Raw genomic sequence first — 15,208 nt, forward strand, 5'->3', positions numbered from 1 at the left:
TTTCAGTTCCACCAGGTTCAAATTCTGTAAAAGGAATTTATTAAGCACCTTTTGTAGTTGGCTGCACGGTGGTGCAGTTGGTAGCACTGTTGCCTTGCAGCAAGAAGGTCCTGGGTTCGATTCCCGGCCAGGGGTCTTTCTGCATGGAGTTTGCATGTTCTCCCCGTGCATGCGTGGGGTCTCACCGGGTACTCCGACTTCTTCCCACAGTCCAAAGACATGCCTGTTAGGTTAATTGGTCTCTCTAAATTGCCCTTAGGTGTATGAATGTGTGTTGCCCTGCGATGGACTGGCGACCTGTCCAGGGTGTACCCCGCCTCTTGCCCATAGACTGCTAGAGATAGGCACCAGCTCTCCTGTGACCCACTATGGAATAAGTGGTAGAAAATGACTGACTGACCTTTTGTAGTTCTTGTATTATTTTAATTTTAATTTTTTGGCACTAGTGTCCTTTATTTTGTAAGTTGACCAACCGGAAATGGGGTGGAGAGAGAGAGGAAGACATGCAGCACAGGTCAATGGGACTCGAACCTGTGACAACTGCTTCACCAAATGTAGTTTTAGTTGGTGGTTACTGCCACTCTGCTCTGTGTGGAGTAACACAAGTAAGCAAGATGGTGTTATCTGTTAGTTGGACTTTCAGCTCAAGGCTGAGCCTCGTTAACAGACACGTAGCCCGTACCTTCAAAAATGTGGCTTAAAACAGTGTTACCTTAATAAAAGTGATGGTCACTCCTTCAGTTTCCAAACCGTGACGGTCTGTGTCATTTGCAACCAAAAATAATTACAGCCAAATCTGCCTTTCCTCTAAATGAGGGATGCATGCGCCAGTTTTCTATTGGCCAGCTGACTGCAAGTGTGCAGCAACAAGTCGGGGAGGGGCAGCGTTGCATTACTTTATGCTTCAAACAGCATGAGAAAAATATGGTAAATCCAGCACTTTCTCTGGTATCTCATTAAAAAGGAACAAAAACTTTAGTGGTTTAGATATCACCGTTTTTAAAAAAAACTTTGGCGTGCCTTCATATTGTTAACAGGCCAGAGGCTGTTTTTACCCTTTTCACTCCAAATAGGATCATAAAAGTGGTATAAAATAATACAAATAAATATGACATTTCTTTTTTTTTTTTTAATAACTTGATCAATAATTCCACCTGAACTTTAACTTCTTAGTATGTTTCATCTCACCAAATCTCATCTTCCACCAAAGAAGGAAAAGAATTGACTAATTCTTTTTAAAATGTGACAAATCTCAGTGGCATCACTGGCTAATGTCACACTAAAAGGCACATTTGTGATACAACAAGATGACAAGATCAAGTTGCTGAGGCAAAACTATTATGCCACACTGTATTGTATTCATACTTAACACTTACCGGGAGTCATTCTTGCCAGATGTCAAAATAAACCTGACAGGCTCCTCTAGATGCAGCAGATCAGCAAATCCATGTTCCGGCCAAACAGCCGAGCTTTTGCCTATTCCTAGGGGTGAGACCAGCCATCCTTCAAAAGAAGCCCTTCCTGTGGTTCCAGTCCCATTCTTTTAGTCACTGCCCACAGTTTATGGGCATTTAATTATTTAGTTTGTTGTACGTTTCCCAGCTACAAGTTTGCAGAGTAGGACAATTGATGTTCTGGTGAGTCCTTATTTGAAATGAGATCACGTTCAGTGCTGAGACTGATACATAAAAGTATCAGGAGTTTATTATAACCTTTTTGACTCACAAAACAGGAAAAAAATATATTTTTCATACATTTCTACAGACCTAATCTGGGTCCTCCCAGACCTCTGAGTTAAATAATTCATTCATTAAGCAGCACAGGGTAAAAACAAGCAACTTTGCATCCTGTGCTAGCATCAATCATCGGATGGCTCAGGTCCCTGAGCTTCTGAGGGTACCTGCCATCATTCTGCCTCTATACTCCCAATCATCCCCTCAAGGTTACAGCCCGTTGCCTTGCCTTCCTAACAGGATAAGAGCTGAATGCTGAGTGCATCTGCTGGTCCGACCCCAGCCCGGACAAACTCCAGATTTCAGCCCCGACTGTGCAGGAAAAACAGTTAAAAGGTCTCAGCTGCAATGAGGAGGTAACAAGCAGTGACTGATTATGAAGCTGCAGGTGGAATTGTCATGGCAGGTGGGTAAAATGGGAACTGGCTGGACTAAGAAATGGTTTTATGTCAAACTGATAAAAATGAGAGCAGGGGAAAAAAGAATACAATTATAAAAATCACACAAAGGACTCAAGGTATCATTCAACAAAAAGTAAGAATAAAAGATATGAATAGATTTTATTTATTTTTAAAAATGAAGAAGAAAATATCTACCAAAAAGGGATAGATAGCCAAGGAAGTAGAGGAACACCAACTGAAAAGTCTATAGGATCCTATGCAAGTGAAGTGTCTTATAAAATCATTCATAGCGCTTTTTTTCCCCATTTTGTCATGTTAAGACCACAACCGTCACTGTATTTATTGAGATTTTAAGTCATAGACCAGCATCAATTAGTGCTTGATATTGAAGTGTAAGGAAAAGCATACTTGGATTCCAGGAAAGAAGATCATTAAATCAGAGAATCAGCCCTCAATCTTTTGGGTGGGTCAGGAGAAGCTGCAGACATCCACAACTAAACATGGAAAATTATCAACAAGAAAACTAAGCCATGCACTCAACAAATCTGGCCTTTATGGAAAGGTGGCAGAAAGAAAGCCATTTTGTTTTTTATAATTGATAAAGGTCAGTTGTTATAAGGTCACAATAAACCTTCACAGTTCTAATCTTATTTTATTAAAACACATTGAACAATACCCGTGAAACAATACAAACATGTTTTAACTGCACGAGGCAGTGCTCTCAATTATAAATGAAATGTTTACAGCATTGCAGTTCCTTTAGTCTTTCATTTTTCACATTTTTAAACGAAACAAAATGTGCACAATAGGTTTGACAAGTAGATAAGACCGCTGGATTTGATAGGTTTCACATCTAATTATCATCGATCTCCTACAATTAAAGAAATCAGGGCCGCCTGATCGATCGGTTCACCCCTAGTACACAGCAATATGTAAAGTGTATAGAAAAAAATGGTGGTGATGAAAGAAAACCTGTTAGAGACTGTGAAAGACTTGAGACTGGGTTAGAGGTTCACCTTCCAGCAGGACAACGACCCTTAACATTCAACCTTACAGTGGAATGGTTTAGATTAAAGCATATTCATGTTTTAGATTGGCCTAGTCAAAGTCCAGACATTAATTCAATTGAGAACCTGTGGTAGCTGGTACGGACAATGCCGATATCAACAAACCCAAAAAGAGTTGCAGCTGTAGTTGCAAGGACAGGTGGTTTTACTCTATTCACTCAGAGGGCCTGATTACAAACACAAGATACATATCGCAAATTTATTTTGTACAAATGATGAAAACTCTGTATCCTTTTCCTCCCACGTCATAATTATGCATTCATTATTTGTATTGGCCTGTGACTTAAAATTCCAATAACATCTGTTTAACTTTTTATTGAATGGTGCTAACACCAGTAAGAGTGCATTGTGACAAGTATACAAATGAATGGCATTAATCCTATTGCAAACAAGCCCTAACTTCACCACTCACACCTTGTCTTTATCCCAACTTCCTCGCTTTGCGCTCTCACTCCAGCCACCTCATTCTGGCGTGCAGCAGACATCAATGATGGATGATGCATGCATTAATCATGAACGAGAAGAGGAAGAGATCTAAACACACAGTCCCAGGTGGGAAAAGAGGGACCAATGGTAAACAAGCTAGAGACCTCTGAGCAACGCTTAACTTAACATTATGTAACGTCAGGTTGAAAGAAAATGTTAAAGGCTCTGCAGCAGAGAGCGCTTTACCAAACATGAGCAAATACATCAACGACCCCCAGTAGAGTCCATTTGGATGCCAAAAACCATGGATCACAGCTAAGTGCATTAATACTAAAATGATATTAGTCTTCTATCAAAGAAACGTTTCCAGCCAAAATTGTGCCAAACATTCCAAGAGGAAAAACCTGGAAGTCAAAGTGTAAAACTCTGCTGCCAAGCTGGCTGCATCCTGAGGGATTTAAGTACACAGGCCTGATTGATTCAATTACACTCAGACACCTCAACACTGCGAGCAGAAGCACAAAGTCTGAGCTGGCAACGCGACCATTAACAAATCCTCTGGACGAGTTTGCAGAGTGCCACACTCAGCAGTGCCTCTATTAAATCCACAGACACACACACACACACACCTGCCTCCTGCCCCACATGACTGTTGGAGTTTGACCGTCAATGTGCTATGGCACATTTAGTGCCATGCCATTCATTAAGCTTGTCTGTGGGGCCTTACAGGAAGAATTACAAGCCAGTAAGTAAGAAACGGTGATAAAAAGGGGCCAATCAATAAACGTTCAGCAGAGCTTACAGGCTGGATTTTTAGGTGAACGCCGTCAAAGACAGGAAGGGCACTTTGCATCAAGACCAATGTCACATACTGCGGGCGAGCATCCTTAAACTCGGCTTGTTCCTTTTTTTTTTATAAAGCAGGTAAAATACATTGCCTTGCAAAAGCATTTATACCCCCTTTGTCAGGTTACAACAAGCTTCAATATACTTTATCATAATTTCATGTGGTAGACCAGCACTAAGTAGTGCATAATTGTGATGCGAAAGAAAAAGATTTAAGGATTTCAGATTCTTTACAGAAGTATGATTGCCTTCTGATACACCAGAAATAAATACAGTCTAGGGTGTAATTCAGTTCAAGTTTAAATAAAGCTGTTCTGTGGAAGGGCCACCATTATAGAAAAGAACAGCATCATGAAGACCAAAACACAGCGGACCTGTCTGGGATGAAGGTGTGGAGAAGTTTAAAGCAGGGTGAGGTTATAAAACCAGCAATATCCAGGTCTGAACATCTCACAGACTTCTGTTCAATCCACCATCTGAAAATTAGAAGAGTATGGAACACCTGCAGACCAAGACGGTTTAGACCATCCACCAGCTGGCAGGGCAAGGAGATCTTCAGTCAAAGAAGCAGACAAGACGCCCGTGGCAACCTGGAGGAGCTGCACAGATCCACGGCTCAGGTGGGAGTTGGCAGGGGGACAATTATTAGTTGTAGACATCAGTGGAAGACAGCCAAAGAAAGTCCAGTTTTACGTTTCCCACAAGCGATGTAGCAAACACAACAAACAAGTGGAAGAAGCAGCTCTGGTGAGGTGAGATCTAATACTAAACTTTTTGGCCTACATGTTAACTGTTATGTATGGCGGAAAACCAACACTTTACAGTGAAACATGGTGCTGGCAGCATCATGCTGAGGGATTACTTTATCAGAAGCTGGTCAGGAGTGACAGGAAGATCAATAGAGAGAATACCTGGAGAAAAAAAAAAAAATGAGACTGCAAAACACCAGGACTGGGGTGGATACCTTTCAGGAGGATGGCCCTACATGGTCAGTCCCTGCAAGCCTTTTAGAGTATGTCTCTAAAAGGCTTGCAGCTGTATTTAAACTAGGTGGTTCTACAAAATATTGACTGGGAGGACTGAATACACACACATTTTCACTTTACCAGTACAGAGGCTCTGAATGAACTGATCTGGTGCAAAGTAATAACTGCCTCCAATGATCTGCTTCCATTTAAACCCGCAATATGAGTCAAGGCGCACGCACACACGCATATTCACCAGCAGCAACAGGCCAACAGACAGCGAGCGCACCTTATTTATTCAGCACTATTTTCAGTTCCATGTTTTACGCAGCTGGTGGAGAGAGGATGAGCGGACACCCACCTGGTCTCACGGTCTTCATGCGAATGGGCTCCCGAAAGTGTCTGATGACCGCCAGCGTGTCTCTGTTGGTGAGTCCACTCACCGGGGTCCCGTTGACCTCCAGCAGCACGTCCCCGCTGCCGGGCAGCCTCCCGGTGTGGCATACGACTGCCTCGGGAATCACGCGTCCGATGTGGGGGAACTCTCCAAGCTCGGCGCCGCCTAGCACCTCCACAACAGCAGTCAGCTCCCCCGAATCCCCCCACGACACGGAGCACTCCTGCACTTTGACGAACCAGTGCTTTTTCTTCTTCAGCGTCTTGGACATCGCCGGTTGTTGTCTTTGGGAGTCGCTCAGGAGTTGGAAGTCCCGGGAACGAGCGTCCCCTTTGGAAGCGAAAACGTCTTTGGACCCTCAGAGCGCTATGACGCACGGATCGATCATTCCGGATCAGAAAGGTTGAGCCTTGTGTCTTGTGTAATATTCCATTCCAGGGAGGGAAAGAAACCAAAATCCTTCTCTGTGTTACTCCTTCCTCTGAATTACAAGAGCGTCGTCTGGAGCGTGACACCAGCTGCGTCAGTGCCGCAGTGGAGCGGAGAGGGTTGCTTCTGATGCTGGGGCGGCTCGACCCCCTCCACCCAACCCACCCCCCGTTAACAGCACCTGGAAAACAAAAGCCAGCGCTCTGCCACACTGATGAGTTCACTGTGAGCTCAGATTCTGCGTGAAAACTGAGTCCGAAAATAACTAAATCCCAATTTTAGATCCGAGAGATCAATTAATCCTGTCAGGAGGAGTTTGGAGAGGAATTCCAGGAAAACTTCCAAACCTGGTCTCCCTTAAAGGTGCGTCTCTTTAACTCAGAGAGGCAACTTTAACCCGAGCACCTGTTCCTCCTTCTTGCCTTCCAGTCCTCCTGCCTCCTCCGCGGTGACACCAACGAGGAAACCCCTGGAAACGGACAAACACACCTGGCCCTCCTCTTCTGAGCCGATCGGTCAGCAGATCCCGCTCACATTCGCCCAGGCTCCGCTGCCCGCTCTCTGCCGTACGCCCGGCGCTCTCACTGCGTCTCTGCGCTCACCGTGGGAGCTTTTAGGATGCTGGAAAACTACGCAGCAGCATGCAACAGACGTGATCCGACTACGCTACGCTCCATAACTTTTTTGGATCCTTTTCCGCGTTTCTCTCCCGACGGCAGGGAGTTCTGTCCAATAGCAGCCTGCGGGGCGGTCTTAACGAGTTTTGGATCGGGCCAATGGTGGGTGACCAGAGACGGGCGTCAACGTTGCGTTTTGTTTCCATGGAGTATTGTTCAGGCGGGGTTGGCGTCCTGGGACCCGTGTTTACACGTGGGCCATAAACGTTTAGTTTTTATTTAACTGGTCACTTATGATGCGTTCCTGAAGCCATAGTCTGCCGCGCTTTGACCGTTTAAAACTTTATAGCTTATATTTACTTTCATTAGACCAGTTTGGAAAATACAATTTAAAAAATGACTTTTTGATGTTTTTGTGCAATGCTGCCCTCTCGTGGCTATTTATATGTAAAGCAGCAGCTGTAGTTCTGGTGGGACAGAACCAACATATCAATTTCTGATTACTGTTCTCGATACAACCCTCCGTCATTATGTTTCTAGTTTCCATTTTTCACATGAAAATTCTTAGATCAAATCCTTTTTTTTCCTGGATGAATCATTTACTCTGATACTACTAAATAAAGTCCAGTGTGATCCAGTGCCCTAACAACTCACCTAATTAGTAAAGAGAGCCAACCTGTATTAATGCATTTACGTTTTTAAAACAGGAAAATATTCAGAGAAATCACACCTGCCTCCATAGATATATGGAGATAAAATTAAAGCAAACCTTGAAGAAAACTGTTAGGGGCTGAAACTTCAGTCTGGGTTATGCCACCCATTTCTGACTTTTATTTATAAAAAAAAATTGAAAAGCATCATTTATTTCAAAAATTACTTGAATTTTATGCTTATAATAGGACAGAACACAAAACTGTTCACTGTTCACTGGTGCATGTAAAGCTGTATAGACCTCCAACAGATGTGGAATGTCAGGAACCATGGCCAATATCTATCAGGTTGTAAACCTGAAATCTATGAGCAGATAGTGGTGATATTATTATTATTATATCTTATTCCTGCAGGACCTGTTATATCTTTTGTTTTGCTCCTAGTTTTGATATATATATATATATATATATATATATATATATAGAGAGAGAGAGAGAGAGAGAGATTTGTCCCTGTTTATCATTCCCTAATATTGGAATCTTTTCAAAGCTTCATGTGTTATTGTTTTCACTAGGTGAAGATACAGTACAGACCAAAAGTTTGGACACACCTTCTCATTCAAAGAGTTTTCTTTATTTTCATGACTATGAATATTGTAGCTTCACACTGAAGGCATCAAAACTATGAATTAACACATGTGGAATTATATACTGAACACAAAAGTGTGAAACAACTGAAAATATGTCTTATATTCTACGTTCTTCAAAGTAGCCACCTTTTGCTTTGATTACTGCTCCGCACACTCTTGGTATTCTGTTGATGAGCTTCAAGAGGTAGTCACCTGAAATGGTTTTCACTTCACAGGTGTGCCCTGTCAGGTTTAATAGGTGGGATTTCAAGCCTTATAAATGGGGTTGGGACCATCAGTTGTGTTGTGCAGGAGGTGGATACAGTACACAGCTGATAGTCGTACTGAATAGACTGTTAGAATTTGTATTATGGCAAGAAAAAATCAGCTAAGTAAAGAAAAATGAGTGGCCATCATTACTTTAAGAATGAATCAGGCCTTCATGGTAAAATAGCTGCTAGGAAACCACTGCTGAGGACAGGCAACAAGCAGAAGAGACTTGTTTGGGCTAAAGAACACAAGGAATGGACATTAGACCAGTGGAAATCTGTGCTTTGGTCTGATGAGTCCAAGTTTGAGATCTTTGGTTCCAACCATCGTGTCTTTGTGCGGCGCAGAAGAGGTGAACGGATGGACTCTACATGCCTGGTTCCCACCGTGAAGCATGGAGGAGCAGGTGTGATGGTGTGGGGTTGCTTTGCTGGTGACACTGTTGGGGATTTATTCAAAATTGAAGGCAAACTGAACCAGCATAGCATGGTATTCCATCCGGTTTGCGTTTAGTTGGACCACCATTTATTTTTCAACAGAACAATGACCCCAAACACACCTCCAGGCTGTGTAAGGGCTATTTGACCAAGAAGGAGAGTGATGGGGTGCTGCGCCAGATGACCTGGCCTCCACAATCACCGGACCTGAACCCAATCGAGATAGTTTGGGGTGAGCTGGACCGCAGAGTGAAGGTAAAAGGGCCAACAAATGCTAAGCATCTCTGGGAACTCCTTCAAGATTGTTGGAAAACCATTTCAGATGACTACCTCTTGAAGCTCATCAACAGAATGCCAAGAGTGTGCGGAGAAGTAATCAAAGCAAAAGGTCGTTACATTGAAGAACCTAGAATATAAGACATATTTTCAGTTGTTTCACACTTTTTTGTTCAGTATTTAATTCCACATGTGTTAATTCATAGTTTTGATGCCTTCAGTGTGAAGCTACAATATTCATAGTCATGAAAATAAAGAAAACTCTTTGAATGAGAAGGTGTGTCCAAACTTTTGGTCTGTACAGCATGTTTTCATGTATTGTAAATGTCAGTCAGTCATTTTCTATACCACATCATCCATAGTGGGTTGCAGGGAGCTGGTGCCTATCTCCAGGCATCTATGGGCGGGAGGCGGGGTACACCCTGGACGGGTCGCCAGTCCATTGCAGGGCAACACACAAACAACCATGCACACACTCATTCACAAACCTAAGGGCAATTTAGAGAGACCAATTAACCTAACAGGCATGTCTTTGGACTGTGGGAAGAAGCCGGATTACCCGAAGAAAACCCACGCATGCACGGGGAGAACATGCAAACTCCATGCAGAAAGACCCCAGAACCCAGGACCTTCTTGCTGCAAGGCAACAGTGCTACCCACTGTGCCACCATGCAGCCCGTATTGTAAATGTATTTGCCAAAAATCCAGTTAGCTTATTTGGAATGGGAAAAAATAGACTTTAATTGCTAAAACTGGCATTTGTGGATATTTCTTTATTTTGTGGATATGGTGAGGACTGAAGTCAATAATGGCATTCATGTAGCTGTCTACAAGAAGGGACAGCACAGACTCTACTTCTTGAGGAAGCTTAGGTCCTTCAGCATTTGCAGCAAGAATCTGCATATATTCTACTGTATAGGTCTGTTGTGGAGAGTGTGATCTCTTCTGCCATCATCTGCTGCAGCAGCAGAGCCAGGGACTTAAAAAATCTCAACAAGCTTATAAAGAAGCCTGGCTCTGTTTTGGGGACTCCTCTGGAACCTCTGGAGATGATTGTGCAAAGAATGATTCTTCCTAAAATAAAGAACAGTATGGAGAACCCTGAGCACCCTCTTCATGAGATTGTTGTACAACTACAGAGTGTCTTCAGTCAGAAGCTTCTTCAGATCTGCTGTATGTCATAATGTGGTTTTTTGATGGACCAATATGCGGGGAAGAACTCCAGAAGCTCGAAGACACTTTATTACTCCTGGCAGGATCGGACAGGGTGGCAAACACACAAGATCAGACATAATCTCACATACATAAGGAACCAGCGGGGAACAAAGGAAACAAATGTGCTTAAATACATAACTGAACAGCAGGGGGAACCAATGACAAACGTGACCAGACAATCAGGGGCAAACACAGAACTGGTGTGGGTTACAGGTGCAGGGAGACAGAAAACAAAGGACCAGACCAGGTAATTTAACAAAAACACAAACTCAAGAACTCAAAACACAAGCAGGTATGATACTGTAAGACAGACCGCTACAGGAGATCCTTCCTGCCCACAGCCATCAGCATCTACAACGGCTATTTGAAGAAACCTGCATAATATGAGTTTCAACATTTAATTTCCCTGGGATGAATAAAGTATTTTGAATTGAACTGAATTGAATAAATAAGTAACTAATAATATGTAAGTCTGACACGTATTTCTACTTGAAGGTGTTGTTCTCTTAAAATTGATAATTCAATTCAATTCAATTTAGTTTATTTATATAGCGCTAATTCACAACACATGTCGTCTCAAGGCACTTCACAAAAGTCAGGTACATGCATTCCAAATAATCCTAACCATTGAACAGTGCAGTTAGATTCAGTTATTTATTCAAATTGGATAAAACATTTTTCTGTCTAAGGAAACCCAGCAGATTGCATCCAGTCAGTGACTTGCAGCATTCACTCCTCCTGGATGAGCATGAAGAGACAGTAGACAGTCACTGGCGTTGACTTTGCAGCAATCCCTCATACTGAGCATGCATGTAACGACAGTGGAGAGGAAAAACTCCCTTTTAACAGGAAGAAACCTCCAGCAGAACCAGGCTCAGTGTGAGCGGCCATCTGCCACGACCCACTGGGGGTTTGAGAGAACAGAGCAGAGACACAAAGAGAACAAAGAAGCACTGATCCAGGAGTCCTTTCTATGGGAAAGAAAAGTAAATGTTAGTGGATGTAGCTATTTTAGTCGTTTCATCTAGAAAGAAAGAACAGATAAACTCTGAGCCAGTTTTCAAGGTTAGAGTCTGAAAGAGAGCACATATAATTAGTTACAGTAAAAGCTCAGTCAATTGCTATATCTAGGAGAGAGAAAGGGTTAAACACTGAAAGACAGGGCTATGTGGATGATCTGTAGAAGGTGAGCATTAAGTTGTTGCCAGCAGAAGCTTGGACAATGCCCCTCTCCAAAAAGGTGTCACAGGTAGACACAGAGTCAGGCCAGGTGTAGCTTCTAGGGAGAGAAAAGAGAGAACAAAGTTAAAAGCTGAAATAACAGCAAATAATGCAAAATTGGAGAGTAGTGTGAGAATGTAGCGAAGAGGGTGAAAGTGGTCATTATGTCCTCCAGCAGCCTAAGCCTAGAGCAGCATAACTACAGAGATAGTTTCAGTTTCAGTTTATTTATTTATATAGCGCTTATTTACAACGTCATCTCAAGGAACCCCACAAAGGGTCTGGAACGGCGCGGGGCCGCCGGGGAGGCCAGACCAAAAAACCGAGTGCCAGAGCCCGGCCACCCCAGAACGGGCCACGTGTAGGGGCACTAAGTAAAATAATAAACTGATAAAGTTTGTCCATCTAGAACCCACTGATGGTCATTGTTATACTAAAAATCACAACGATTGGGATACCTCTCTCTGTCACACTGATTATAACCATTGGAAAAGAGAGGGGGTCATACGGGTAGCAGAAATGGAGGGTGTGTTTGCACCTCAACCATAACTGAGCTGGTTTAGGCTAAACCTGACTCCCCCTTACTCCACCCAACAGGGAGGGAGGAAGGCAGAGGTAGAAAATAAGGAAGATAGCCTAAGCCACTCTAACTATAAGCTTTATCAAAAAGGAAGGTTTTAAGCCTAGCCTTAAAAGTAGACAGGGTGTCTGCCTCACGGATTAAAACTGGGAGATGGTTCCACAGGAGAGGAGCCTGATAACTAAAGGATCTGCCTCCCATTCTACTTCTAGAGACTCTAGGAACCACCAGTAAATCTGCAGTGTGAGAACGAAGTGCTCTGTTAGGAACATATGGAACAATCAGATCTCTGATGTATGATGGAGCTAGATCATTAAGGGCTTTATATGTGAGGAGGAGAATTTTAAATTCTATTCTGGATTTAACAGGGAGCCAATGACGGGAAGCTAAAATAGGGGAAATATGATCTCTCTTTCTAATTTTCATCAGAACTCTTGCTGCAGCATTTTGAATCAGCTGAAGGTTTTTAACTGCATTTTGTGGACATCCTGATAGTAACAAATTACAATAGTCCAGCCTTGAAGTAACAAATGCATGGACTAGTTTTTCAGCGTCACTCCTGGTCAGGATATTTCTAATTTTGGCAATGTTCCGGAGGTGAAAGAAGGAAATCCTAGAAACCTGTTTAATATGGGATTTAAATGACATGTCCTGGTCAAAAATAACACCAAGGTTTTTTACTTTATTACCGGAGGTCAATTTAATGCCATCCAGGTTAAGTGATTGACTAAGCAGTTTCTTTTTTAAAGACTCCAGTTCAAAGACGACAACTTCTGTCTTGTCTGAATTTAGAAGCAGAAAATTTAAAGTCATCCAAGTTTTTATGTCTTCAAGACATGCTTGTATTCTATCTAACTGGTTGGGCTCATCAGGATTTATGGATAAGTAAAGCTGAGTATCATCAGCGTAACAGTGAAAATTTATTCGCTGCTGCCTGATAATTTTACCTATTGGAAGCATATATATAGTAAAGAGAATTGGCCCAAGTACTGAACCCTGTGGTACTCCACAATTAACCCTGGAGTTTAAAGATGATTTATCATTTACATGAACAAACTGGAATCTGTCAGACAAATAAGATTTAAACCAGCCTAGTGCTGTTCCCCTGATCCCTACAGCATATTCCAGCCTTTCTAAGAGAATATTATGATTGACTGTATCAAATGCAGCACTTAGATCTAATAGAACCAGAACAGACACAAGTCCATTATCTGAGGCCATAAGATTATCATTAGTGACTTTCAGCAGAGCTGTTTCAGTGCTATGATGAGCTCTGAAGCCTGACTGAAACTCTTCAAACAGGTCATTGCTATATAAATGCTCACACATTTGATTAGCAACTATTTTCTCAAGAATTTTAGATAAGAATGGAAGATTGGATATAGGTCTGTAATTTATTAAGTCATCTCGATCAAGCGAAGGATTCTTAAGTAATGGTTTAATTACAGTTACCTTAAAAGCTTGTGGTTCTGATCCATTTACTAAGGATAGATTAATCATACCTAAAATGGGGCTGGTAATCAGAGGGAACACTTCCTTAACACTCCTTCCCTGTACAGACCCTTATTAAAATGCAGACGCTCAAAGTTGTTTACAACAATAACTGTTTATTTAATTAGTGAACCTACAACTGAATCTATAACTTGCATTGCAACAAGCCAGCAAAGCAGGTTTCTGAATGCTGACTGTGTAAGCCCTCTGCTAAGAGTGTGCCCTTGAATGGCCAAACATATAGCAAACTTGACACTTTAGCTTAATTTCCAAAACTTGAAAGAGAAACAGAGCCTCCTTGGTTGTAGTTACCATTGAGGTACAGCAGAAATCTGTTCAAAGAACCACTCATCATCAGTAACTTTGTTGTCAAATCCAAATGTTGTCTTTTGTCATTTCAGGATTTGTTTTTACATTTTTTCTTATGATATTCTGAAAAATAATTAAAACCATAAGTTGTACAGGCTATTATAGATACATGGATCTGGGCCAGATCCTGAATGCCATTGGTTCATTCTCAAATGAGTGCTTTGAGTTGGATGTTTAGGAGCTTTTGTTTATCCATCCACTTTTGATAAAACTGTTAGCAGGATCTTAATGGAATCAAAACCTGGAATTTTTAATACCATGGGGGTTCTGATTTAAGGTATCTTCATTATCATTTCTGCCTGGAAGTCATGGTGCTACGTCATACTGGAAAATACACAGATTATCATCAAACTGCTCTTTTATTGTTGTTCTTGGAGGACATTTTGATCCCATGTTTGATTAATAGAACCTTTCTCAGGAAAACTGTTAAGTAAGCCCACTCTCTTGGATGAAAAGCAGCTACATGCATGGAACAGGATAGTTGGAAGGAAAAAAAACTGTGCATCATCCATCCTTGTACTTGTGGCAGAATTTCAATCTGCCCTGTTTTTCTTGGACCGAAGTGCCTTAACTGCTGTCCTTCTTGTCACAAGGCTGTCCTCTAAGCACAAGCTCTGCACTGGTGGGACACACAAGTCTGCTGCATGCTATTTAGAACCTTCTTTTCAATGATCGGACCTTTCACTTTGACATTATTGATGATCCACAAGACTGTCCCATCAAGTGGAAATTTATGGCAGCAATTTGTGCTCACAACCTTACCTGCTTAAAATGTCCTCTCTATTATGTTGCGGTTTTCAGACAGGAGAATAAGGTGCATATGTTCTTCATTCAGACCAAAGATTTGCTCCTGTAGTTTTAGCAGCTTCTCCGGGCATTCAGAAATGTATTTGCTTCCTAGCTTCCATCCACACCTTCTTTTTGATGGCGCAACCGTGAGTTTGCAGTGTCGCAGATGTGTTGCTGCTTTGAATTATAACAAAGTACATACATTATCCTTAGGAACATTTATCATTAGAAATTCAAAGAAGCAAATAGGTTTCAGTATTTATAAATAAAACAACTTTTTTTTAATCAGCCAAAAAGATTACTCAAAATTAGGGACTATTATTATTATGATCAGAAAAGTCTGTTTCTACTACTTTATTGAAGTAAAAGAGGCATAAAGACAAAACTAAATTAACAACTA

At 41.9% G+C, this 15,208-nt stretch overlaps 1 protein-coding gene across 4 annotated transcripts in view; it reads right to left on the reverse strand.

Annotated features, from left to right (window-relative positions):
* magi3a (membrane associated guanylate kinase, WW and PDZ domain containing 3a) overlaps window positions 1–7,476 on the reverse strand; it is a 174,362-nt gene extending 166,886 nt beyond the window's left edge. The window contains exon 1 of one of the 4 annotated variants that reach the window (XM_047364985.1): window positions 5,800–7,459. In XM_047364985.1, the coding sequence (XP_047220941.1) occupies window positions 5,800–6,106 (307 nt within the window). In that variant the 5' untranslated portion in view covers window positions 6,107–7,459. Of the gene's footprint in view, window positions 1–5,799 lie in introns of all 4 variants that reach the window. The other 3 variants (XM_047364975.1, XM_047364991.1, XM_047364998.1) reach the window with 3 other exon arrangements.
* Between the last annotated feature and the right edge of the window lie 7,732 nt (window positions 7,477–15,208).

Source organism: Girardinichthys multiradiatus, chromosome 1 (genome assembly GCF_021462225.1).
Source record: "Girardinichthys multiradiatus isolate DD_20200921_A chromosome 1, DD_fGirMul_XY1, whole genome shotgun sequence".
Classification (NCBI taxonomy): Eukaryota; Metazoa; Chordata; class Actinopteri; order Cyprinodontiformes; family Goodeidae; genus Girardinichthys; species Girardinichthys multiradiatus.